This window comes from Salvelinus sp. IW2-2015, linkage group LG23 (assembly GCF_002910315.2).
Source record: "Salvelinus sp. IW2-2015 linkage group LG23, ASM291031v2, whole genome shotgun sequence".
NCBI classification, from domain to species: domain Eukaryota; kingdom Metazoa; phylum Chordata; class Actinopteri; order Salmoniformes; family Salmonidae; genus Salvelinus; species Salvelinus sp. IW2-2015.
Window position 1 is genome coordinate 33,355,142 of NC_036863.1, and position 27,893 is coordinate 33,383,034.

General features: G+C 43.7%; 1 protein-coding gene across 11 annotated transcripts in view; it reads left to right on the forward strand.

Annotated features, from left to right (window-relative positions):
- Nucleotides 1–27,893, forward strand: part of LOC111951207 (unconventional myosin-XVIIIa) — a 115,173-nt gene that overhangs the window by 65,125 nt on the left and 22,155 nt on the right. For all 11 annotated transcript variants that reach the window (XM_070434565.1, XM_070434569.1, XM_070434566.1 and 8 more), the window contains 18 exons: nucleotides 703–789; nucleotides 2,619–2,757; nucleotides 5,226–5,385; nucleotides 5,478–5,664; nucleotides 6,424–6,631; nucleotides 6,843–6,952; nucleotides 8,098–8,163; nucleotides 13,116–13,244; nucleotides 17,679–17,822; nucleotides 18,117–18,206; nucleotides 18,509–18,628; nucleotides 18,772–18,889; nucleotides 21,920–22,047; nucleotides 22,809–22,963; nucleotides 23,753–23,876; nucleotides 24,035–24,235; nucleotides 24,322–24,432; nucleotides 27,410–27,514. In XM_070434565.1, coding sequence (XP_070290666.1) covers nucleotides 703–789; nucleotides 2,619–2,757; nucleotides 5,226–5,385; nucleotides 5,478–5,664; nucleotides 6,424–6,631; nucleotides 6,843–6,952; nucleotides 8,098–8,163; nucleotides 13,116–13,244; nucleotides 17,679–17,822; nucleotides 18,117–18,206; nucleotides 18,509–18,628; nucleotides 18,772–18,889; nucleotides 21,920–22,047; nucleotides 22,809–22,963; nucleotides 23,753–23,876; nucleotides 24,035–24,235; nucleotides 24,322–24,432; nucleotides 27,410–27,514 — 2,382 coding nt within the window. The remainder of the gene's footprint in view (nucleotides 1–702; nucleotides 790–2,618; nucleotides 2,758–5,225; nucleotides 5,386–5,477; nucleotides 5,665–6,423; nucleotides 6,632–6,842; nucleotides 6,953–8,097; nucleotides 8,164–13,115; nucleotides 13,245–17,678; nucleotides 17,823–18,116; nucleotides 18,207–18,508; nucleotides 18,629–18,771; nucleotides 18,890–21,919; nucleotides 22,048–22,808; nucleotides 22,964–23,752; nucleotides 23,877–24,034; nucleotides 24,236–24,321; nucleotides 24,433–27,409; nucleotides 27,515–27,893) is intronic.

The following is a 27,893-nucleotide window of genomic DNA, read 5'->3' on the forward strand; positions in this document are numbered from 1 at the left end:
TTCTCAGAGAACTTGGGGGGCCAAATAAAATCACCAGCGGGCCAAATTCGGACCGCGGGCCGCTAGTTGTGGTACCCTGCTTTAAGGATTCAAATATATATACTCCCATACAATCCATACATCAGGACAAAAAATCTGCACTATTCCTGCCTGTAAGCCATGGCAAGTTAGAGCTACATAGAGCTCATGGTTTCCTCCCTCTCATCAATAGTGTCACACAGTGAGCCTATATAATGGCCATATGATTGCCATTTCTCCTCCCCTGCCGAGCCCAAAGCGTGGTCACTCATCACTGGCTGTGTGAACTGGGCTGAGCTGCACAGCAGTGGAGCTGCTCGCTCGACGAGGATGAATAACTCTCCACTCTCTAACTCCCTCTCTTCTCATAGCAGAATACTAGACTATACACCCATCATAATAGGGCTGAATTATCCCTGCCAACACTCTGTCCTAACCGATGTATGTCTAATCACTCCCATTGTAAAAAACACAATGCTTTGACTTTCATAGCCTGTAGCCGTTTAACAGCAGTTTATGAGCAGTTTACAACATTCTATTACTATTTATTATGTTATTATGTCTATACTGTAGGTGATAATGAACTAATTCCTATAGTAGAAAACTTCAAACTTGGCACCATGTCTTCAGACCTATGTTGTTGTCATTGGTTACTAATCCCCCCCCCCCCTGTCAACCCTCTAGGAGAACATAGAGCTTCCATTAGATGACATGGAACCTAACACCTCTCTGTCTGTAGCTGCAGTAGACCAAGCGTCAAGTCAAGCACTGGTAAGGACACTCCTTTAATACCCATATTCACACGAGTTTGCCTGGTTACAGAGTTTATGGCCATGGCAGCATCACGCTGTACAGCAGTACTCCGTCTCTCCACCTTTCTGTGCGATTTCTCTTTAGTAATGGCACATTCCAGAGCATCATTATCTAAACTCCCTTCTGAAGCTCTTGCCACTTTGTTCTGTAGTCCTGACACCCTGCCTTTCTCACTGCCCACACCGTTTTTACCGTGCACTGTTACGCACATATAATTACATTCATGAGTCCTTTGTGACTCACAAATGAGTCAGTTGTATGCATTTTTGCAGATTTGAGAATTTTCGGTTTATTGTAAACGTTTTCAGTGTGCATAATATACGAATGCTTCTGTAGAGGAATCAACAGGGAGGGTTGAAGGAAAAGGCAGACATTTCATCCAGTAAACAAAGACTAGAAAACCCACTCAGCTGGAAGAAAAAAAATCTGTGTTTTGCTTCTCCTCCAGTGTGTGTGCCATGGAAACAAAAATGACAAGGTGTTGAGAGTGTCATGGTCGGCGGTGTAATAAGTTGGTTTGAGTGCTCTGCCTTTTAAGGGGTCCTGGCCCTGCTGGAGCTGTCATCAAAAGCACTGAACCAGGCTATAGCAGATGGCTGCAGAAGGCCAAAGCCTTTGAAGGCTGACAAAAACAAAAGAATGGGACAGCACAGCCCACGCTCTTAGAGATCACTCTCTGTTGATGTCGAGACACTAGGATGAAAGCTGACAGTTGGATTTACACTGACACTTCAAATGTGGTCCCCTGACATAAAAAACTCAGTGCCCATGGGTTCACTGGGGTCTGTTTGCTTGCCATGAAGGCTTTTAGCGAGGCCCAGGAACAGGTTTTACTGTGTACTTATGTGTCTAACAGAGAGCCTTTATATGGCTTTGCTGAGCTTTTTCTAGGTCTAAAAGGCCATTGCACTCAACACTACTACAGTAGTTATCATTCTCTATTGATAATAACAATGTGCTAACACTGATAAAAAAGCATTTTCTTCAGATTCTACCAGTAGGTGTGTATACACTGTTTATTCTTTAATTCAGAAAGAGCCATTTGAAGACAAAAAGGGGTTAGAGTTCAATTATACCAAAAAGCTCAATTGCGGCCAGCATTCTTGTGGTAATTTCTGAAGTGGCCTGTTTAGAGCAGGCTTCCTGAACGCTCCAGTGCTCTCTGAGCTATTACTCTGATATTAGGCCTAATGAGAGTCATGGCTAATGGCCTGTCCCTCTCTGCCATCTGGACCTTAAAAAAAAGACGACTGCAATTGCTTTATGAAAAAAAAAGATTGTATTTTTTTGTGGTTGTTATTTAATAAAAAGCATGAATCTGAAAGCAGTGTTTCACTGTGTTGTCAGCAGGGTATTTTGGTGCTAAATATGATCAGCTGACTCCTTTACACTATTTTGTGTCAGTGTTTGTTGTGGAAATAGTCAGGAGAGTTGGGAGGTGTTGTGGTATTCCAGGTGAAAGCCTTACAACAAATGTTGATGAAATTTCCTCAGGCTCCCGGAATGATTCCCACAAAGTAGATGGTTAGATGATCAGAGCTGGCTTCGCTTCAGGCCTTGGAGTTTGAGTAGGAGTGGGCTGGCTGAGTGTGTTTTCTAAAGTGAGTCAGTATGTATGTGTAGGCTGAAAAGCAAACTGATGCCCAGTTAGTCTGTTTGTGTGTATTTTGGTGAGACTGTTGATTCTACAACCATCCGAAGGACTGAAAATGTGTCAGAGTACAGTAGATGTTATCTATTCAGTGAGGTGAGGGGTTGGAAGCGAGTCTGACCTGTGTGTGTGCCAGGTGCGGACGCTGAGGACTGATGAGGCGCGGGGCCTGTTGTGGCTGATGGAGGAGGAGGCTCTGCAGCCTGGGGGTTCTGAGGACACTCTACTGGGACGTCTCTTCAGCTACTACGGCCCTGCCGAGGGCGAGAGCAAAGGTACAGAGACACACACGCCAAAATCCATCACTATTGTTATACTTCAAATATTATTTATTTTTACTGAATATTTATTTTGATTAAAATAGACACTAACCTACACTTATCACACCTACTATGCCTACCAATCTCGTTTTATATTATCCAATCTTATCTTAATACTACTTCTCCAAAATAAATCAATAGTAATTCAACAGAGGGGCAGAGATTCACAGGAAGCCCATCTCTGCAGCCAACTCTAGCACCCCTGGAATGGCTTCCAGTTTCTCTCTTCATCAGAAAATAGCAACTTGTTGCCTGAGGTCACACGCCGATCATAGAACTCCCTCCTCACTTTTCTGTAAAACTCAACCTTGCACCTCACCGCCATGTGCTTGTGGAACAGCCTGTGTTTCTCCTGTTCAGGCCGGTGCTGGTTGTGGAAGTGGAAGCTGGTTATGTTTAGGAACTGGGACTTCCAGTAGCACTCACAATGCCAGATATCTGAGAAATTCACTCATAAAACCAGTTCTATATGTACCTAAGTGCATTCTAAACATACACTGAACAAAAATGTAAACGCAGCATGTAAAGTGTTAGTCCCATGTTTCATGAGCTGAAATAAAAGATCCCAGAAATGTTCCATATTCACAAAAAGCGTATTTCTCTAAATTTGTTTGCACAAATTTGTTTACATCCCTGTTAGTGAGCATTTCTCCTTCGCCAAGATAATCCATCCACCTGATAGGTGTGGCATATCATGGAGCTGATTAAACAGCATGATCATTACACAGGTGCATCTTGTGCTGGGGACAATAAAAGGCCACTCTAAAATGTGCAGTTTTGTCACACAACACAATGCCACAGATCTCAAGTTTTGAGGGACCGTGCAATTGGCATGCTGACTGCAGGAATGTCCACCAGAGCTGTTGCCAGATAATTAAATGTTAATTTCTCTACCATAAGCCGCCTCCAACGTCGTTTTAGAGAATTTGGCAGTACGTTAAACTGGCCTCACAATCGCAGACCACGTGTAACCCCGCCAGCCCAGGATCTCCACATCCGGCTTCTTCACCTGCAGGGTCGTCTGAGAGCAGCCACCTGGCCAGCTGATGAAATTCTGAGTATTTCTGTCTAATAAAGCCATTTTGTGTCAAAAAACTAATTTTGGTTGGCTGGGCCTGGCTCCCCAGTGGGTGGGCCTATGTCCTCCCAGGCCCACCCATGGCTGCGCCCCTGCTTAGTCGTATGAAATCCATAGATTAGGGCCTAATTTATTAATTTCAATTGACTGATTTCCTTATATGAACTGTAACTCAGTAAAATTGTTGCATGTTGTTTTTTTTGTTGTTCAGTATAGAATGTCGATAATACACAAAAATAAGCAATTAACCAAATACTGATAAGAAAAAACAATTTGATAGGAAGATATCGATGCTCCTGTGCCATCCATGGTACAGACTGGTTAAATTGCTGGGTGTAGAAGCTCATTTTGTAAAATGATATGCCATTTAGCAAATGCTTTTATCCAAAGCGACATACATCATGCGTGCGTACATTTTATGTATGGCTGGTCCCGGAAATGGAACCCACTACCCTGGCATTACAAGTGTCATGCTCTACCGAGTTAACAATTGAAAATCTTGGGTAGCAGAAACAAGTCGCACGTCTAGTTTTGAGGTTGTTGGATTTTCCAAATCAGCATTAGTGCCTATCAACCAACCGTTCTAACGTTCTTAATTCTTCAAACATTTTGATATCATCATTTTCAAATGTAATTGCATTCTAATGAATAGAATCACCATGGCAAAGCAATAAAATGGGTTTCAAATCAACGCTGTCACTCTTATCGACCAGACATTCTACATTCAAACATTCTACCAACTTTCCTTTGGATGATTTTTATGATTCAGAATTGTCATGACAATGCAAAGGAGTGAATGGATGTGCATCATCAGGTAAAGTCAGTTTTACGTTGAACCCACCAATACACTACCCTGGTCCCAGATCAGTTTGTGCTTTTGCCTACTGCGTCGTGATTGTCAAGCCAAACAATTGCATGGCAATTCCATAAGGAGTTGGGAAGAGAGCATAAACAGACTGGCAGTCAGGCTACCAATACAGTGGCAGAGTTGACAGATTACTTTAACAGAACTAATCACCCAGATATGTTGTGGTATGCAATGTGCCACTCTGTTTTACAGTGAAGAATAATAGAAACAATGGGGGAAAAACTATAGCAGCAAACAGTATTTATGTTCAAAGAATTCTCTGTTTTCTAAACTACCATATTCTAAAATAATTTTACTGCAAAAACACCAAAAATACAGGTTTATAGAAAGTATATTGTCTGCTCAAAGGTGACAATGATTTGTTGTTTTTCTTCTTTTTCACATTATGTTCATTACCACACATACTGTAGACATCCATACACGTAAACATTGGCATACATAATTGTTATCAACTCCTTTATCCTCTCTACTGGTCAGGTCACACCTTGCTGTTGAAGAGTGAGAGACTACATCACTTCCTGCTGGGCCACAGCCATGGTACAGACTGGGTGGAGTATGACGCCCGTGGTTGGCTGAGCCATGCTAAACAGAATCCTGTCTCGACCAATGCAGCGAGTCTCCTGCAGGACTCCCAAAAGTAACACCCGTCCCACATAATGTTTTAGCTTGATTGGCAACACTTGCAACAGACATTTCTGACCGTGTCGGATTTGTCGCTCTCCTCTCTAGGAAGAACATCAGTGGTCTGTTTATGAGTCGAGGGGGTGGGGCCACCATCCTGTCAGGCTCCATTGCTGGCCTTGAGGGCGTTTCCCAGCTGACCTTGCGGCGTGCCACCAGCATGAGGAAGACCTTCACCACCGGGGTGGCAGCCGTCAAGAAGAAGTCCTTCTGCATCCAGATCAAACTACAAGTGGTGAGAGGCTAGGGGCCATCTGCAGGGGCCAGGTCTGGTCGAGGGACTGTGAGAGGGAGAGAGATCTAGAGGGCCCACAATAACTTATTATATTTCCACTTCTGTTCATGTTTCATTATGTGTATATCCACGTTGTGTTGGTCCACAAGACCCTCATTTAAATCCTATACACGAGCTGATTCAGTAAATGGAGTCTTTTAATTAGCATTGCCTAATGTATGCCCTCCCTCTGAGAGAGGTGTTCACACAGCGTTTGGGGCGGTAGGTAGCCTAGCGGTTAATAACGTTGGGCCAGTAACCTAAAGGTTGCTGGTTCGAATCCCCAAGGCGACTAGGTGAAACATCTGCCTATGTACCCTTGAGTAAGTCACTTAGTCCTAATTGCTCCTGTAAGTCACTCTAGATAAGAGCGTCTGCTAAATGTATAATCTTTCTTCCTATGTTTTTGCTGTGTTATAACAGCTTTAAAGGGTAGGAGCTAGAAGCCATCCCAGTGCAGGGTCTAGGCATCAGATTTCCTGGTCCAGAGTACATTTCTTAACTACACCATTTATTACAACTCAAGCTGATTATTTTATGAGATTGCTTAATGTATGAAATGTGTGAGAGCCATAGTGTGGCGCCTTTGCATACGATTAACGACGTTTGATCTGTGATTAAATTGGGCTACTCTCTCAGTGCACGGTGAGGCCTTGCCCTATCCTCTAGTCCTCTATCACTGTTATCATTTGAGTCCCAGTTAACCCTTCTCTCCTTCAGGACGCTCTGCTGGACACGGTAAGGAGGTCCAGGGTTCACTTTGTCCACTGCTTGCTGCCCAATGCTGATGCCCTGCGGGCGGGCAGAGGGGAATTGGAGGCCCAGGGGGAAAGTGGAGACTCTGGCCTGATGCAGCTGGATGTGGCCCTGCTCCGGTCCCAGCTCCGCGGCTCCAAGCTGCTGGACGCCCTCAGAATCTACAGACAAGGTGAGAAGGCTGACAGAACTAGAGGCTGTGGTTGTTAGATGAAGGTCCTGAAGGGTCTGACCTGCCTAGACTGGAGTCTGGTTTCCTTCACAAACAAACCAAACGACCAACACTGCTCTACTGTATGTCACGTAGACTATGTGGTTAGAATAAATAGTTCTGTAAAACATTGTAGCTCCATAACCTTGCCCCCATGTCGTTGTCTTTACAGGATACCCTGATCACATGGTCTTCTCAGAATTCCGCCGCCGCTTCGATGTGCTGGCACCACACCTGACCAAGAAACTTGGCCGCAACTACATAGTGAAGGATGAGAAGAGGGTCAGTCTATTTTTCTTTGTGTGTGTGTGTGGAGCATAGATGAGGTCTGTAGTGTTACATTAATAAACTGAAGAGGCCATCTCCTTCCTGGCTGTCAGTAGCCCACTGACAGAGGAATAAACCTCTGTTAATCAGAGCCATTGTGATGACCTATTCAACATAGCAGAAGCAGAGACAGAAACGAAAGGCCTTCTAATTGCACTGGGGTTTAGGGCTAAACGTATCAACTTTGTGAAATATATTGTCTACCCTGGAGGCTGTCTGCCTGGTGGTTTTACCCTAATGATTTTCTTAGGATAGGAACTCTCCACTGCAATGGTTTATGTGCGATGTAAATGGTGAGAGGGCCTAAAAGTATTTTAGTGTGACCCAACCTGTGAAGGGAGGATTGCTAATGAGGGTTCCACTCTGAGGTTAACTATCAATGAGGGTCAATTGTGTATTGGTCCCCTGAAAGAGGAGCCAGGCTGAAGTGAAATGGTGGGGAAAAGAACACAAAAGCTACTCTTTACAGAAGAGTGTGAGAGACTGAGCGAAGGTGGTACAGAGAGAGAAAAGCAGTTTTCCCCTGCGTCAGTGTCTCGTAGCGGGGTTTCTGTGGAAACGTCGTCAGACAAAAGGCCCTCAGTGCTCGGTGCTGCAGCTCCTCTCACAGTGTAATCTAGATGGGGCCTTTCAGGCTGGAGGCTCAAGTGGACCTGTCCACACCACCCAGGGAAAGGGACGGCAGAGAGACACACAGAGACAGACCGTAACACAGAGAGGGAGAGCTGCAGGCGGTGCCCCTCTGCAGAGGCTGTATGTGTTCAAGGCTGCTATGGGGCCGAGACCACCACGGGGCCAGGAGGAACAAGCTTGGAGAAGGTGGATTCTGGAGGACGAGCTGTCTGGTCAGTTTTTGCCTCTCTCCCTGCACATGCTCTGTGTCCTTGAGAATAGGAGAGGAGAGGGTGGGGATCGGGCCGGATGTGTGAGGTAGAATGTGAAAGGACTACAGATCAGGGTTCTGTCAATCTGTCTGATTAGAGGAGTGGTTGTTGGGATGCTGGGATTGTGTCAGTTGGCAGCTCGACGGGACTGCTGTGGAGGGATAATCCGGGGGTAGAGGGGCAGGGAATGATCTGTGTGTCTGTGTGTGTTTCCAGGCGGTAGAGGAGCTGCTGGAGTCCCTGGACCTGGAGAAGAGCAGCTATCACATGGGACTGAGTAGGGTGAGTACCACTACTACCACAACATTAAAACACTTCACGCTTTGATTTAGTCACTGGTTAAACTACCTCTGTTCATATTATATTGAGTGAAAAGGGGTTATAGAAACCCAGAAAACAGATGCTGTCCCATGCATACAGTAGGTTTCTTCAACTTGTAGCTAAAGATTCCTCCTTCCACGTGTTTTTCCTTGTGGAATCCCAGTAACAATTCTAAGGAGAGAGAACGTTTTCATAATGTTCCCCGTAATTTCCCCCTAATGTTTGGGGGTCTAGTTTTCTGTTAGTTAGGGGAACATTCTATCTTTGTTAGCAAAAATGTTCTGAGAACCTTTTTAGCATGTGTTTGTGTTAGGAGAACATTCCCTTAATGTCAAACAGAACTTATCTAACTAAGAACACGGTTACAATGTTAATGTTTTAGATGTGTTTTATTGAACATGGCAAGAACATTCATGTCCAGTTTTCTGAGGGTTATGAGAATATTCCATCAACGTTCTACCAAACATACACTGAACATGGTTGCCATGTTCTTAGAAAAATGTGTTTTTATTACACATTACACCTTGTAACTGTTGCCAAGCCCATCAAGGCCCTGATTGGTGAACCACTGATCCATTCACAGCTCTTTTTTTGTCTGTTGGCAAGGTTAGGGATACACACACAGTGCTTTCAACGTACGTATTTGACACCACATAAATTATTACATTGTGCATGTTCATTTATACAGTAATTATTATATGTCCTCACCTGGGATTTGAACTCACAACCTTATGGTTCACAACATTCATATATTTCTGCTACGTCACCATGTCTGTGTACATTATCAGTTATTTTTTTACTATTCCAGGGGTGAAAGCAAGCTGGAATGGTCCGGTATGAACTACTGGCAAAATAAATAGTGGTGGTACGCCGTACCGGTAAAACATGAGCCTATCACAATAATGAAAACAGATTCCATGAAAACTGTATGCGATCACAGTATTTATCATTACCTCATGTCAGTCGCATGAACAATTTGTGAATATTCTTGAAAACTTGTGGAATATGCTCAAAATGCGGTGTGTTTCAACGATAACACATTTTTGCCAAGGCGAAGATAAGTGGCCGAGACCAAGACGCACATGGACAGCAGTGTATGCATCAATTGGAGTTACAAGACTTGTGTAGGAGGCTTAATGAATGACATTCACTGAATATCATTAATTTAGAAGTGATGCCAGAATTATTTTAGTCCAGTAGCCTAATAGTTGGAATATAAGTCTGGACACTGACTATAGGCCTCACATTGAGCCTATTACAATATTAACTTCAGCAGAATTAAGTGTTCCTGGCCTACGTGCAATTTCTTTCAGCAGCATAAAAGCTGACAGTATTTTATTTTCAACCACATAAAATATGCGTCCAAGACTAACTAAAATATCAGAAACATGCGGGATTGTTTTCACAGTTTTTCATTTCCTTAAAACCGGTCAAAATTATGTCATTTGGAATTGTCCCTGGTTTCTTAACGTCCTCGCTCCGTGACAGAAGCAGAAATTAAAGAGAACTTTACCGATGTCAACTAGATCGTTGATGGTACATTGATCATTCTATCGATTTATGACATTCTGGTGAGCAGGGCTTTATTTAATATTCTAGACGAGCATCAAGTAATGACAGAAGAGAAGCTGCATGTATCTAATTATAGACAAGTTGACTAACAAATAGCCTACCAAATGTCGGAAATTCTAAGCAGAAAAATATATTTTAATGAGGCTTAAAACATGTATTTTTTCCGCACCTCCTGTCATTACGCCATCCATGAGTAACGTGCGCAGGTAGCCTACATTAAGTAATAGTTTGACAATCAGTTAACATCATGACTAGTTGTGTTTATGACACATTGAAAAGGGAGGCTAATACATTTTAAGTTAAAAGACATCTTTACTGTTAGGTCCATAGAGATCCTATTAAATGAATATGGATACTGTATGTAATTACTGTATATGATCAAATAGATAAGTGCACGCACACAAAGCCCTTCATTTGATGAAATAATATTTTTTTGTGTAAAAAAAAAGTAATTTCACATCACGTCCTGTTACTTTTGCCAAGCCAATCAAAGCCCTGATTGGTGAACCACTCATCCATTCATCTCTTTGTTTGGCAAGGTAAGGGAAACTCACGCACACAGTGCTTTTAACTTACATATTTGACACACAATTACATTTTTGCATGTTCATTTATACAGCAATTATTATTCAACATGTCCTCTCCTGGGATTTGAACTCACAACCTCTTGGTTCATGGTACATTGCATGGGACGTTGTACTCCGATCTTCCTGCGCTGCCACCATGTCCATGTCAGGTATCAGTTAATCCGACTAGTCTCTCATCATTGATTTGATTGACTTATTTCAGTAAATGAAGGGCTTTCTGTATATGAGACCTCCCATGTGTGCATGCACTTATCTATTTGATCACATACAGTAATTACATACAGTATCCATATTCATTTAATAGGATCTCTATGGACCTAACAGTAAAGATGTATTTTAACTTAAAATGTATTAGCCTCCCTTTGTAATGTGTCATAAACACAACTAGTCATGATGTTAACTGATTGTCAAACTATTACTTAATGTAGGCTACCTGCGCACGTTACTCATGGATGGCATCATTTTATTTAACCTTTATTTAACTAGGCAAGTCAGTTAAGAACAAATTCTTATTTACAATGACGGCCAAACCCGGACGACGCTGGGCCAATTAGGCGCCGCCCTATGGGACTCCGAATCACAGCTAGATGTGATGCAGCCTGTAATGACAGGAGGTGCGGAATAAATAAATGTTCTTGCAACGTTCCCATAAAAACATCTTTAGAATATTAATGTTTTGTTCTGAGAACATAGCAACCATGTTCTGTGTTTGTTTGGTGGAACGTTGATGGAATATTCTCCTAACCCTCGGAAACCCTCAGAAAACTGGACACAGGAATGTTCTTGTAACATTCTCATGAAACGTGTCTAGAATATTAATATCTTATGTTCTGAGAACATGGCAACCATGTTCTGTGTATGTTTGGTAGGAGGTTGATGGAATATTTTGCTAACTCTCAGAAAACTGGACACATGAATGTTCTTGCAACATTCCCATGAAACGTGTCTAGAACATTATCTTAAGTTCTGGGTAAGTTCTATTTGACATTAAGGGAATGGTCGTTTGGAAACATTCCTATGAAAACGTTATTTAATGACCTAATGAGACTCTAAAGTTGTAGGATTGTTTGTTGTTAGCTGGGATGTGTTTGTGACCCTGGGTGAACTGTCTTGACAAGTGTTGCCTGCCCTGGAAGTCTCTTGGCTGGGGAGGATGGYTCTGAGAGGCATGCCTGCCTTCCAGCCTCACCGCGAGACGCACAATCATGTCTCCTTTGTATTCATGTCGGTATAGAGTAATTTCTGGCAGGTGATGGTCTTCGATGTTGTCTTTCGCCCTGGCACTTGTAGACTAATCACAGTAAACACTGCTTGGCACACTTCTGTTTAATCCCATCAGCTGAGAAGTGGCCCATAGCCAACAAGAAAGTATTGTAATTAAAAATGGTAATTTCTTGGGAGACAGCTGTTGTTGCCTTCGGGGTTTGGAGATTGAAATGGCCTTTGGAGTAGATTAGCACCAAGATGGTGGTTCACAAAGCATTCCAACGGTGTCCTAGCAACAGCAGTGGCATCAGCAGAATGCCAATTAACAGCAGCACCAAATCTTCTCATGACACTGGGTCCACCACACAACTCTCACTGTGGTAAACACTGCCACAACAGGAAGTCACGTCTCATGTCCACTTTGATTTACCCATTCTGATCATAATATGACGCTGACACCCAGAGATCTCCTAACTTGTGGTTTTCTGATATAGAGTTACATTATGGACAAAATGCATATGACAAACATGACTTTACTGTTTTATTTTGAAGCCAAATTCATGACATTCTCCCTCTAACATTGCAGTACAGTGTGTTTTCTGAACCCCTCTTCGTATTGGTAATACAGTATATCCTGCTTAAATGTGTGTCTGTTCCACCTAATGGTTCTTTCATGTATGCCAGGGAGGTTTGATCTTTTATAAAGCACTGGAGCCTGTCAACTCTCCCATCACCATCCATCCTTCGCCTTTAAGCTGACTGACTGGCACCAGTCTTCACACTGTGCCTGACCCTGGCCTGATGATGTCTCTCAGAGTGTATGTGAATGATAGGAGATTGTCATGTGACGGCACTTCTACTGGCCCTTTAACTCTGTTTCATCTTTGACCCGGCCAATATGGACACAATGCTGACACTCTCTGGCAGAGATAACGGGCGCGTTCAAGCGGATCACTTTTGTCAAGTCGGTGACCGTCGTTTTTCACCGCCTTTCAAAGTCTGTTGCATTATGGGGAAGAATGACTGAAACAGGAGCTTTTGCGTGATTCATGTATACGGTGGAGTGATACAAATGAATGTGATATTTGAGGCTCTCTCACTGATTGTACAATGTAGCCTACACGCATATGATGTCAGTTTGTGAGTGTGTGGTATGGGAGTTGGAGACATGTATATTTTGACATTATAAATAAAAACTTTCATAAACAACTTTAGTTTCCGACTTTCAGCTGTCACAGATATACCTCCCCAACTTCCCTCCTCGACTTTCGTCTACAGTCGGTTGCTTTCACCTTACCACTCAAACACGCTCAATTACTTTATACCCAATCTTCTTGGATTAAAGGGCTGTTGTCTTTAGACTACAGTGGATGGATCTACCGCTTTCTTGTTAATGTAATTTATTTGTGTAATAGGTGCTAAAAAGGCATACTTTCTTGAAGTCAATTTCAAGTCAATTTTTATTTAAATCAGCTTCAGACTTGAACAAACCTGACTATATCTATTTTGTTTGATGATGAACTAAAAGGTGTGTACTTTCCTCCCCAGTTGTTCTTCAGAGCGGGGACCTTGGCTAAACTGGAGGAGCAGAGGGATGAGCAGACCAGACACAACATCACCCTGTTCCAAGCAGCCTGCAGTGGGTACCTGGCCAGACAGGCCTTCAAGAAGAGGAAGGTAGGCATGACTCCACCACGGCTTCACGTCATCCAGATAGCTGTCAGAGAAGAAAGGCAGGATTTAAAGATAGAAGCAGGGAAGGAGACAAAGATGTACTGTGTATGTCAAGGCTATGACTGTGACTGTCCAATATGATCAGAATCTGTTTTATAGTTTGAAATCCAGGATTTATTTTCCATGATTTACATTGATAGTTTTTTTGTAGAGAACAGTTCAGTCTTCCTACTGTATATTCCCCCTGTTCCTGAAGTCTTTTTTTAGACTACGGCAAGCTCTACAGTAAACTCTACAGAACAATATTTTACTATTGATTTAGAGACAGAGAATAAAACTTAGAGAGATGTGGTTGCCTAGGAGTCTGGAGTGAAGGAGCCTGTTCCAGGTCCCATTTTAAAGGTTGTTTGCTCCGCCATAGGACTACAGCTAGCTCTGCTGTAAATCTCAAACTAATCACAACAGGACCTAGTAAATCTATTGGCCTAACCCCACCCCATCCCACCTGAATTCACTGATTCACTGTCACTATCTGCACCAGGGACAGGGGGGTGGCATGTCCCCCTTAATCACACTCTTATTGATCAGCTCGTTTTAAAAGCAGCCCTATTATACGTGCCAGCATCTCCTTCTCCTCAGTTCTATCTCTCCATTAATCTCTCTCCACATGATATGGGGCCATCTCTGGCGCTGATAGCATTTTTGCAGTTGATGTATGGAATCCAGCACTCCTCTCCTTCACTGTGTGATTACGCTCTGAGTGAGCAGGCTGCCTTCATCTGGCCTGGCTAGAACTGAGTTCACTGGCTGGTTCACCACCACCCACAGGACATCACTACACTCACTGGCTGGTACACAACCACCCACAGGACATCACTACACTCCACTGGCTGGTTCACCACCACCCACAGGACATCACTACACTCACTGGCTGGTACACAACCACCCACAGGACATCACTACACTCACTGGCTGGTTCACCACCACCCACAGGACATCACTACACTCACTGGCTGGTACACAACCACCCACAAGGACATCACTACACTCACTGGCTGGTACACAACCACCCACACGGACATCACTACACTCACGGCTGGTACACACCACCCACAGGACATCACTACACTCAACGGCTGTACACAACCACCCACAGGACATCACTACACTCACTGGCTGGTACACAACCACCCACAGGACATCACTACACTCACTGGCTGGAACTTTCCTTCACCTCCACACACGCTCTACACTACCTCCATTTCAGCCATGTCTTTGTACTCTCTTTGTTTCCAGGAAGCATCCATGTGGCTTTAAGCTTTCTGAGAAACGGACATACGCTGCAGTATCTTCCCAAGGTGGCCTATGGGAATCGTTTTTTAGCTAGTTGAGCAAAAAGCTGAAGTTTTTAGCCTTTAGACATTTTTGTTATCTCTGCTTCTATTAAAGATTTGTGCTTCTCTTTTTGCCCTCATGACAAAATAAGCAGCTTTTGAGTAATGGGCATGTGGTGGAAATAGGAACCCGGGAAAGGCCAAGGTTTTCTCTTATTAAGTTCAAAGGCCATCGTTCAGAGACTGAGGGTGAGGAGCGCTTTATAATCCACTGGAAAGGGCAGGAAATCACCACTGAGGAACTGTATGAAGACTGTACCATTACTAAATCCATTATTCGGGTCGCCTATTTTTTTTCTGAATGCTTTCTCCTCTGTTTCTTCCCGTACGTTTATCTTTAATAGAAAGATAAGATTCAATTGATTTTTTTATTGTAAAATCTTTGCCTCTGAACTGAAGTTCAGGTTTTTGTGAGGTAAGATGTAGTACTCAATTATGGGTGACGGCTAAGGTTCTGTGGTTTTTATCTGGTTAGGAGTGGTTGTTTCATATCAGTGTATGGAAACGGTTGTTTCTGTTCCAGTAGAAAAATAGAAGTCTAAGTCTGTTTGTGTAWTTCTTGGTTTGGTGGTTCATTGTTCGCTGGAAATAATATCKGGTTRTTGACRTGATTGAACATTATATGAACTTTTTAGATAATGTGTTTGTCTGTAATTTCATAMWKAMRKAMWKARYWKTMKAMWRYTMWKTMYKTMWKTATGAAATTACAGACAAACACATTATCTAAAAAGTTCATATAATNTGATTGAACATTATATGAACTTTTTAGATAATGTGTTTGTCTGTAATTTCATATAAAGTCATAAACATATGAAGTCATGACTTGATGACTATGAAATTACAGACAAACACATTATCTAAAAAGTTCATATAATGTTCAATCAGGTCAAGAACCGGATATTATTTCCAGCGAACAATGAACCACCAAACCAAGAATTACTCAAATAACTCTTTAGACTTCTATTTTTCTACTGGAACAGAAATAACCGTTTCCATACACTGATATGAAACAACCACTCCTAACCAGATAAAAGTCACAGAACCTTAGCTGCCCTAGATTGACTATAAAACAATGAGTTTTTCATTGCAAACCTCTTGAGTTTGTCTGGTTTAGTCAGTATAATAATGATGATAGACCAGGCCATGTGCGTTTCTCTGTCTGCCCTGAAAATATATAACATTTCACAGATATATGCAGTAGGTAAAAAAGTAGTTATTCCAAATGCACCAGCCCAAGAAATAGAAAAGTGTAATTGGAGGAATGCGGTGAAGTGGTATATTACTGTGCGAATCGAGTTCCCTCCTCCCTCTTTCCTCCCGCCCTCTCTAGCAGGAAGATTAACGGAGTGTGTCTCTATCCAGAGGCCTGTCTTATAATAATGATTGTATAATGAAACCCACTAGGGCTCTCACTCGGTCTTCCCCGTTCATGAAATTTGATTAGGCTTCCATAATGTCACTGTATGATGTATCCGTTCTCAACAGATGTGCCGTGGTTAGATGGAAATACACTCTGAGAGTGTTAGGAATGTGTTCTATGGCAGCGGCAAACATACTAAAAGCCCATGGTGCTTGATAAGCGGCTGGCTGTGTCATAGAATGTCCTGTAACTTTTGATTGATTCATCATGGTTTCCAGAGCTTTTTGAAGTCATCCCAGCATGACTTCATCAGGAATATATATCTCCCTTTCGAGAAGAAACAATTTCCCTTTTGAAAGTGTGCCTGTGTCTCTCTCTCTCTCGTACAGTAGTGGAGGGAGGGCATATGGAAGACAGGATGTTTTCTTTTGAAACACAGCCCAGTGTTCCGCTGTGTGTTTTCTTTCCTCATGTATACCTCTGGGAGCCGGGGGGAATTGAACAGAGCAGCCGATGGGCTTCCTAATTAAGCGCTTGTTTTAAGTCAGGGAGTGCGGTGCTGAGTGGAAGCAGGTGGTGTGGGCGGGTGCTTCTGCTGCACCGTCAAGTAGAGCTCAGTCTTCACAAACACAGCGCACGCACGCACACATGCATGCGGACCACACACACATTCACGCACAGGTAGGAGAGAGACACCGAACCAAAGCTATTACCCAGGCAATGACATCCACTCCTACCTAGCCCTATACTCTTACAAAAAAGGGTTCCAAAAGGGTTCTTCGGGGTCCCCTAGATAACACCGTTTTGTCTAAGAGTGTAGATGATTATGTCAGAATCTTGGCCCACGATTCACATCCTCTCCACAGACTGACATACAGTAGACAGACAGACACCCTCTCAATATGAATAGCCCTTTGTTTAGATATCTTCTGTTTGCCTCATTCATTAAGGTCTAAACATCACAAATGAGTCCTGTTGAATATGTCTGTCTGAGATTTGCTGAATGTAGCACTGTGTTACGGCTTTCATGGCGTAACAAATCCTAATTGGCCATAGAGGCTGACTTCGGGGCGGAATTTACTTGACGCTGGGAATATTGTGTTGTCTAATTGGGTTTTGCCATAATCTGCCGCCACTACAGATGCTCATGCACAAGCTGCATGGAAATCGTGTAACACTTGGAATCGGCTTCCAAGATGTATTGATGTTTGATATAATACATCAAAAGAGCTTCCAGCCTTGGAAAATAGTCTGCAGCAACCCTCCAGAGAAGGCTGACTGATGAGGCCTGGCTGGTTAGTCGATGCTGCAACACATGATTATTGGATGTGTACATGTCCAGCCATCCTGTACGTCAATAACATGGAGACTAGGGCTAGGGTTTCTCAAGATCAAAAATGGCACGTTATTCAATAGTAAAGAGTAAATCACAGTGAAGTTTAGGCTGATAATACTAATCTGATGAGATATTCATTCTCTGTAGTTAGTGCGTTGAGTGGCTCTCTGTACTCTATTTCTGTAGTAGAGCTCTGCTGCACTGTACCTCCTCTGCACTGTACTGCACTATGCTTCCACTCTCTCCTCTGCATTCACACTCTCTCAGCCCCATACAGTACAGTCCACTACCGTCCCACCCACTCTCTTTCTCTGTGGGCTGTGTTTCTCTCTCTGTGTGCTGAGCAGACCCACGACCTGGCCATCCGCTGCATCCAGAAGAACATCAAGAAGAACAAGGGAGTGAAGGGCTGGCCCTGGTGGAAGCTGTTCACCACCGTACGGCCGCTCATCGAGGTGCAGCTCACAGAGGAACAGATTCGAGGAAAAGATGTGAGTATCTCTGTCTCTCTTTCTGACTGTAATGGCCTGTTTAGCCATCCAACCTCACCCACTGCAAATCTGCTCCACATGACTAAAGTAAGGGTTTGCATACTTGGAAATGTGTGATTGCACACCCACGACCATGAGTCAAGTCTCCAGAGTTGCTATATGATGTCAGGTGGYAGTGGTGAATATCTCCATAGTGTTGCACAGGATTCCAATATGGCTACCTCTGCTGTAGCTATTTTCTACTGTCTCTTTCCCGTTCTTATATTTGTCCTTGTACTGTATGTTCTCTTCCAGGAGGAGATCCAGCATCTGAAGGGCAAGCTGGAGAAGACTGAGAAAGAGAGAAACGAAGTGAGATTGAACAGTGATCGACTGGAGAGCAGGGTGAGTCTCCTGGGGCCTTTCTTCTATGCACTGCATTCTGGGAGACAGCGTTTGCTGCAGGAGTAGTATAAAGTAACTCAGTCATACTGTCTTCATTCACCAGAAGCTGTGTCAGGRTATCAACTCAAACAGTCCACCTTTGTTCAATGTTTGACTCCGTCTGTGATAAGAAAAGTAGGCTGAGGATATGACTCTCGGGCTTCATAGGTAGCCTTTTGATGGTGTGTTTGTAGTGCACTGTGACCGAAGATAGGCCAGGCCATGGGGCATACACATTAAATACTGTGTGTGTGTTCCTCCAGATCACAGAGTTGTCAGCGGAGCTTGCGGATGAGAGGAACACTGGAGAGTCGGCCTCCCAGCTGCTGGAGACAGAGACGTCTGAGAGACTGAGACTGGAGAAAGACATGAAGGACCTACAGGTACAGACAGACTCACTCACTCTCGAGTGTCTGTACTTACACTACTGTTGTGCGCCTAAGTAATAGGACAGGGAAGATGGAGCACGAACGTAACATTTAGTAGGGGGAATATTACATTTTCTGTCTACCTCTGTCTACCTCAGGCTAAGTTTGACTTGATGAAGAAGCAGATGGAGTGTATGGAGATGGAGGTGATGGAGGCTCGTCTCATCAGAATGGCAGAGATCAACGGGGACATGGACGACGACGATGATGATGCAGGTGAGTTCTTCTGCTGCCTAAAGTCTCTTATCCACACAAACCCACTGAATGCCTGGTGACTATACTGTTGTCATTATGGCTGAGTGAAGGAAAGGCATTAAACATATTATAAATATTTAAAAAACGAATTAAATTCTATTTGTCACGTGCCGAATACAATGGGTGTAGACTTTAAAACCTCTACAGGATCGGTGGGTCCCCCGCGGGACGGTTGAGCTAACGTAGGCTAATGTGATTAGCATAAGGTTGTAAGTAACAAGAACATTTCCCAGGACATAGACATATCTGATATTGGCAGAAAACTTACATTCGTGTTAATCTAACTGCACTGTCCAATTTACAGTAGCTATTACAGTGAAATAATACCATGTTATTGTTTGAGGAGAGTGCACAGTTATGAACTTGAAAATGTATTAATAAACCAAGTAGGCACATTTCGGCAGTCTTGTTTTTTTTTTTTTTTACAGAAATGCAATGGTTCATTTGATCAGTCTAAAACTTTGCACATACACTGCTGCCATCCAGTGGCCAAAATCTAAATTGCCTGGGCTGGAATAATACATTATGGCCTTTCTCTTGCATTTCAAAGATGATGGTCCAAAAAATACAATGMTTTTTTTCTTTGTACTATCTTTTACCAGATCTAGTGTGTTATATTATCCTACATTAATTTAACATTTACACAAACTTCAAAGTGTTTCCTTTCAAAAGGTATCAAGATTATGCATATGAATGCTTCAGGTCCTGAGCTACAGGCAGTTAGATTTGGGTATGTCATTTTAGGTGAAAAATTTAAAAAAAGGGGCTTGATACTCATGAAATGCTTGCCTAACATGAGGAATAAAATACACGAGAATGGAGCTACTGTATATACAGGGAATACTAGTACCAGATCAATGTGCAGTGGTATGAGGTACTTAAGGTAGATATGTACATGAAGGCAGGGTAAAGTGACTAGGCATCAGAATAGATAATAATAAGAGYTGTAACCATTTAATTAACTATTTAGCAGTCTTATGGCTATTTAGCAGTCTTATGGCTTGGGGGTAGAAGCTGTCTCAGAGCATGTTGGTCTTAGAGCCGATGCTCCGGTACCGTTAGCCGGACGATAACAGAGTAAACTCCGACATCGCCTGATATAGAGGTCCTGGATGGCAGGGAGTTCGGCCCCAGTGATGTACTGGGCTGTCTGCACCACCCTCCGTAGCACTTTGCGGTCGAGGGCAGTGCATTATCATACCAAGCGGTGATGCAGCCAGCCAAGATCCTCTCGATGGTGCAGCTGTAGAACTTTTTGAGTACCCATGCCAAATCTTTTCAGCCTCCTGAGGGGGAAGAGGCGATGTCTTGCCCTCTTCACGACTGTGTGGGTGTGTGTGGACCATGTTAAGTCCTTAGTGARGTGGACGCCAAAGAACTTGAAGCTCTCAACCCGCTCCATAGCACTGTCTACTGGTATAAGACTACTGGTATAAGAGGATACTCACAAATGACATTGGAAAGAGTGGGTTGTAAGTTGTATTATGATCACCTTTGTTTTTCAGAGGCCAACAGACACAGCTTAGAAAGGGGCCAATGGTATGTAAAGCTGCAATATGTAACTTTTTGAGCGACCCGACCAAATTCACTAGAAATGCGCGTTATAGATCTATCATTCTCATTGAAAGCAAGCCTAAGAAGCGGTAGATCTGTTCTATGTGCCCTATTTCTATGCTTTTCCTTAAGTTTCGTACAATATTTGTGGTTATGGAAACTATATTTCACAGCGGTTTAGATGGTACAATGAATCTCTACACTATACTTGTTTTGTCAAATAAACTGAAATTAGGCGAACTATTAGAATTTTTGCAACCTGGGGCGATTTCTGCATAGAGTATTGTGTGACTCATCCTTAGTACAATATTTGAGACTCCATACAGTAGGAAATTGGGTCAAAAGTTGCATTATAATATAACTGGACCATGAATTGACCTATCTTCTGTGGAATTAACATGCCCATTGTCAGGCCTTAGCCCTCTCTCTCCTCTGATCTTCTGCATTGAGGAAGGTGTCATGCTGTGAGTGTATTGTCCTTGAGTCTCTCTGTGCCAGTGAGTCAAGGAGCTCGAATACCCGGCCTCCATAAAGCCAGAGTGGGGAGGTTTCAGATAAATTAGAAAATAATCTTGTGGATCAGAGCCGGTGGCCCCTGGAAGCTGTCATTATACTATATATATGCAAATGTCTGTTCATAATGGAAAGCCCCAGTGTTTCTGTGTGAAGGGGGAATGGACAGCCTCTCAAACGATAAGTCTGAGAAATGAACCTGGACCCGCCTCTACTCTCTGCTGTTTTGGTATAGATAGTCTCTGACAGCCACAGCTCTGGGCTAAATTAAAGCTCTAGATTAGATTAGATTAGATCGATTAGATTAGTTTATTAGTTACATGCACAGGGTCACAGATGTAATCGCAGGGTACAGTGAAATTCGTATTCTCCGAGCTCCAACAGTACAAGTCAAAAAAAGAGAAGTGAATGATATTATAATGTTATTATTTTTATTATTATTATTATTAATAATAATAATACATGCACATTTACAACTGTAGCTACGCTGTTAGGTTCTGCCCTTCCACCATAAACCCTTATAGATTCCATACTCTGTGTTTTCAATGGTGTCAAGTCCATTTTTAAATTAATCTCCTTGCAGTTGATGAACTTTCAATGTCATCTTCCCTCAGTAGAGACGATGTCTTGAGGGACACTCTTGTTCCCTTGAGTTTCTTGAAGGTTTTTCTTTATATTATCAAGTTATGATGAAAAGTTTAGTAGAAGTTTCCGTGTCTGTTGTTGGCAACGCTTGAATGTGAGACACAGAAAATCTTCTCTGACCTAATGATCCTCAGCAGCATCCACTGGCTCAGTCACATTGAGCCTCCATCCTCGTTCAGTCAGCCAATCTAGCATTAAAGGATTGGTCACTCCAAATGTCCCATGGTCTGTCTCCATCCACTCCCTGACCATATGTACTGTCCTTGGTCTGTCTCACAGGAGGAGAGTGGCGGTCGAAGTACGACCGAGCCATCCGGGAGACTGAGTTCACCAAGAAGAGACTTCAGCAGGAGTTTGAAGACAAGCTGGAGACCGAGCAGCAGAATAAAAGACACCTGGAGAGAAGGGTACAGCACATCATTTATGTCCAAATACCTCCTTTTTGTTTGCGCGTTTAGCCCAGTAATCCAAATTCATGAGGCGCGAGCAGACGAAAAGTCCAAAAGTTCCGTTACAGTCCGTAGAAACATGTCAAACAATGTATAGAATCAATCTTTAGGATGTTTTAATCATAAATCTTCAATAATGTTTCAACCGGAGAATTCCTTTGTCTTCAGAAATGCAATGGAACGCAAGCTAACTCTCACGTGAACYCGCCTGGTCAGCTCATGGCCAGCTCATGGCACTCTGCCAGACCCCTGACTCAAAGAGCCCTCATTCCCCCCTCCTTCACAGTAGAAGCATCAAACAAGGTTATAAAGACTGTTGACATCTAGTGGAAGCCTTAGGAAGTGCAATATGACCAATATCCCACTGTATATTCGATAGGCGATGAGTTGAAAAACTACAAACCTCAGATTTCCAACTTCCTGGTTGGATCTTTTCTCAGGTTTTCGCCTGCCATATGAGTTCTGTTTTACTCACAGACATCATTCAAACAGTTTTAGAAACGTCAGAGTGTTTTCCATCCTAATATACTAATAATATGCATATCTTAGCTTCTGGAACTGAGTAGCAGGCAGTTTACTCTGGGCACCTTATTCATCCAAGCTACTCAATACTGCCCCCAGCCATAAGAAGTTAATTCCATATTGCCCCCTTGTGTACTGTAGTGATATCTCATACTGTATGATAGTAGAGTACTCATACTGTGTGGGTGTGTGTGTAGCTGACTGACTTGCAGGCGGACAGTGATGAGGTGCAGCGCTCTGTGCAGCAGCTGAAGAAGAAGTGTAGCAGATTGACAGCTGAGCTGCAGGACACCAAGCTGCACCTGGAGGGCCAGCAGAGCCGCAACCACGACCTGGAGAAGAAACAGAGGAAGTATGTACACGCACGCACACTCGCAGGCACACACACCAATACACAATGGTAAAGTCTTCATTCACCAGCTCTGGTTATTTAACACTGACTATAGATATAAGAAACCTCCGTTCGGTCACATATAGCACTAGATGACTGACCATCCAAAGAGGGAGAAGTGATGAACCTGTTTCTTTGTCTGCTGAAATGTCCTCACTCTCACTAGCTGACCTACCTAGGATACTACTACACATTTCTTCATTTGAACAGAGAATAGAGACTGGCTGTAATCTGTGGAATTGCATTAGCCAAGGGAATGAGTCAGACTTTTAGAACTTGAGAGGTTTGTGCTGTGACAGAATGTGATCTCTCCCCTGGGGCTAATTGAAGATGCTCTGTGGGAGTAATCATTTTCAGCTGTGCAAAGCCGAGGACGGCTCCTCTTAGAGAAGAAAAAGAGAATTAAGAGACCTGACAGTTCAGAACACTTCACAATTCAGCTGAACACTCCTAAGTATAGCTGGCCCAGACAATTGAATAGAACATTATGCTCATGATGAGAATGTTATTGTAAATTAACAGCCCACTCTTAACATTTAAAMGTGAGTGCTGATAATGAGGTTAAAATGGAGGCTATACTGCTAGCAATAGTCCTCAGTGGGATGAGAGGAAGTGAAATAGTTTTTTATTTCAATAAATTCAGTTGTAAATGATTTAACTCAACAAATGGTCCTGGTTAAATATTTGATCTTAGGAGAGGTCTTGAGGCCTGTATGACGCCCTGTCAGTAGTGTAACTTGTGTGTTGCAGGTTTGACTTGGAGCAGAACCAGGCCCAGGACGAGGTGCTGAGGGAGAAGAACCTGAGAGAGAAGCTGGGCCGGGAGAGAGACATGATGACTGGGGAGCTGTTCAGTCTGCGACAGCAGCTGCAGGTACCAGCTGGACATGGATGATAGATCCTAATGTTATCGTTGCCCCTGGGAAGACCATGTTCTCCATGTCCTCTGTATGTCTTCTGGGCTGGTCCAGGAGTCCTCTGAGTATCCCTGTCTCTTTACTGCTCCCTGCCTGCCTGCTTGCCTGCCTGCAGGACAAAGACATGGAGCTGTGTGCCGTCCAGCTGAAGGTGGAGCAGCTGGATGCGGAGCTACAGGACCTGTCCTCCCAGGAGTCCAAGGACGAGGCGTCGCTGTCCAAGACCAAGAAGACCCTCCGCGACCTGGAGGCCAAGGTCAAAGACCAGGAAGAGGAGCTGGACGAGCAAGCCGGGACCATCCAGATGCTGGAGCAGGTAGAGGAGGAGGTGAAGAGGGGAACGATACAGAGCCCTTATAGGAGTTGCCGGTCTATAACAGTCTATTTGTGTGTGTCRTTCAGGCCAAGCTGCGTCTGGAGATGGAGATGGTGAGTCTGCGGCAGACCCACTCTAAAGACATCGAGAGCAAGGATGAGGAGGTGGAGGAGATCAGGCAGTCCTGCAGTAAGAAGGTATGGAGGCCTGCTCACACTCAGCACACGACTGTATTTTCCACAGCAGTACTATTTGTGATTTTATCAGCTATGCATAACCTCCCTACTTTAGAAAAACAAAATGCCGACCCATGTCAAGTATACAACAGCTCTGACAGGCACTTCAACTAACACACACAATAATGTGTAGGCAATCGTGTCAAATTACGCTGCACTCTGAATTCCTATCTTGACTGCCTTAATTTCCCCAATAGCAACAAGTCATGGCAACCATATCTGGAAATGACTGTTGACGTGATTTGTCGTCATTTGTAATGTTTTGATTACGTACTTGTATAATTTTTTATACATTTTTACCCACAGTAATTTCACATTGACAGTCAGGCATATAGTGCCGCATAGAGMTGATCTGCCCTCAACCTTTATCCCTATGGGGATGACATGTGGCGAGATAGATGATACTGACACTGCAGTGATGGTCATCTGTCAGCCTGTCCCAATGACTGTGTAGTTAATGTTATCAYTCAATCAATCACATGTATTTGTAAAGCCCTTTTTACATCAGCTGATGTCACAAAGTGCTATACAGAAACCCAGCCTAAAACCRCAAACAGCAAGCAATGCAGGTGTAGAAGCACGGTGGCTAGGAAAAACTCCCTAGAAAGGCCAAAACCTAGGAAGAAACCTAGAGAGGAACCAGGCTATGAGGGGTGGCCAGTCCTCTTCTGGCTGTGCCAGGTGGAGATTATAACAGAACATGGCCAACATGTTCAAATGTTCATAGATGACCAGCAGAGTCAAATAATAATAATCACAGTGGTTGTACAGGGTGCAACAGGTCAGCGCCTCAGGAGTAAATGTCAGTTGGCTTTTCATAGCCGATCATTCAGAGTATCTCTACCAGAGTCTCTAGAGAGTTGAAAACAGCGGGTCTGGGACAGGTAGCACGTCCGGTGAATTGGTCAGGGTTCCATAGCCGCAGGCAGAACAGTTGAAACTGGAGCAGCAGCACGACCAGGTGGACTGGGGACAGCAAGGAGTCATCAGGCCAGGTAGTCCTGTGGCATGGTCCTAGGGCTCAGGTCCTCTGAGAGAGAGAAAGAAAGAGAGAAAAAGAGAGAGAATTAGAGAGAGCATACTTAAATTCACACAGGACACCGGATAGACAGGAYAAATACTCCAGATATAACAGACTGACCCTAGCCCCCGACACATAAACTATTGCAGCATAAATACTGGAGGCTGAGACAGGAGGGGTCGGGAGACACTGTGGCCCTGTCCGACGATACACCCGGACAGGGCCAAACAGGCAGGATATAACCCCACCCACTTTGCCAAAGCACAGCCCCCACACCACTAGAGGGATATCTTCAACCACCAACTTACCATCCCGAGACAAGGCAGAGTATAGCTCACAAAGATCTCCCCCACGGCACAACCCAAGGGGGGGCGCCAACCCGGACAGGAAGACCACGTCAGAGACTCCACCCACTCAAGTGACTCACCCATCCTAGGGATTGCATGGAAGAGCACCAGTAAGCCAGTGACTCATCCCCAGTAATAGGGTTTCCCACTGGAGAGAGGGGAACCGGCCAGCCAGAGACAGCAAGGGCGGTTCGTTGCTCCAGTGCCTTTCCATTCACCTTCACACTCCTGGGCCAGACTACACTCAATTGAAGGACCTACTGAAGAGATYAGTCTTCAATAAAGACTTGAAGGTTGAGACCAAGTCTGCGTCTTTCACATGGATAAGCAGACCATTCCATAAAAATCTAGCTCTATAGGAGAAAGCCCTGCCTCCAGCTGTTTGCTTAGAAATTCTAGGGACAGTAAGGAGGCCTGCGTCTTGTGACCGTAGCGTACGTGTAGGTATGTATGGCAGGACCAAATCGGAAAGATAGTTAGGAGCAAGCCCATGTAATGCTTTGTTGGTTAGCAGTAAAACCTTGAAATCAGCACTTGCCTTAACAGGAAGCCAGTGTAGAGAGGCTAGCACTGATCWAATTATTTGGTTCTAGTCAAGATTCTAGCAGCTGTGTTTAGCACTAACTGAAGTTTATATAGTGCTTTATCCAGGTAGCCGGAAAGTAGAGCATTGCAGTAGTCTAACCTAGAAGTGACAAAAGCATGGATTCATTTTTCTGCATAATCTTTGGACAGAAAGTTTCAGATTTTTGCAATGTTACGTAGATGGAAAAAGCGGTCCTTGAAACAGTCTCGATATGTTCGTCAAAAGAGTGTCTCCCGGGTGGCGCAGTGGTCTAGGGCACTGCATCGCAGTGCTAGCTGCGCCACCAGAGTCTCTGGGTTCACTCTGGGTTCACGCCKAGGCTCTGTCMCAGCCGGCCGCAACCGGGAGGTCCGTGGGGCGACGCKCAATTGGCATAGCGTCGTCCGGGTTAGGGAGGGTTTGGCCGGTAGGGATATCCTTGTCTCAGTATGTAAAATGTAATAAAATGTATGCACTCTACTGTAAGTCGCTCTGGATAAGAGCGTCTGCTAAATGACTAAAATGTAAAATGAAAATGTAAGAGAGATCCGGGTCCAGAGTAACGCCGAGGTCCTTCACAGTTTCATTTGAGACGACTGTACAACCATCAAGATTCTGTTGTCAGATTCAACAGAAGATCTCTTTGTTTCTTGGGACCTAGAACTAGCATCTCTGTTTTGAGTTTAAATGTAGAAAATTTGCCGCCATACACTTTTTTATGTATGAAACACAGACTTCCAGGGAGGGCTTTACCATGTTTCATCGAAATGTACAGTTGTGTGTTGTCCGCATAGCAGTGAAAGTTAACATTATGTTTCCGAATGACATCCCCAAGAGGTAAAATATATAGTGAAAACAATAGCGTTCCTAAAACGGAGCCTTGAGGAACACCGAAATTTACAGTTGATTTGTCAGAGGACAAACCATCCACAGAGACAAAGTCTACTGAGTCTACTGATCTTCCTCCTGTATGTCTCTGTCTCTGTCTGTCTGTCCATTCTACAGCTGAAGCAGATGGAGGTACAGCTGGAGGAGGAGTATGATGACAAGCAGAAAGTCCTGCGTGAGAGGAGAGAGCTGGAGACCAAATTGCTGTCTGCCCAGGACCAGGTACTCCATCACACTGTTACTGATGTGTGTGCATGCGTGTGAGCACATCTGGGTGCTCATCACCCCGTCATTGTAAATAAGAATTTGTTCTTAACTGACTTTCCTAGTTAAATAAATAAAAATAAATATTTTTAAATCACTCTGACAGGCTGTCTACACTGCTTGCCTCGCGTGCGCGAGCTTTGCAAAATAAATTTTGAAATCTATATTATTCAATTATTGCACCCACACTGCTTGCACGCGCCAACGAGCGTCTGCGTTGCCAAGGGCTATCACAGAACTCAAACCAGCTGCGCACGTGCACCATCATGCATAAATGTATTTTGTCCCCCCACACCAAACGKGATCACGACACGCAGGTTAAAATATCAAAACAAAC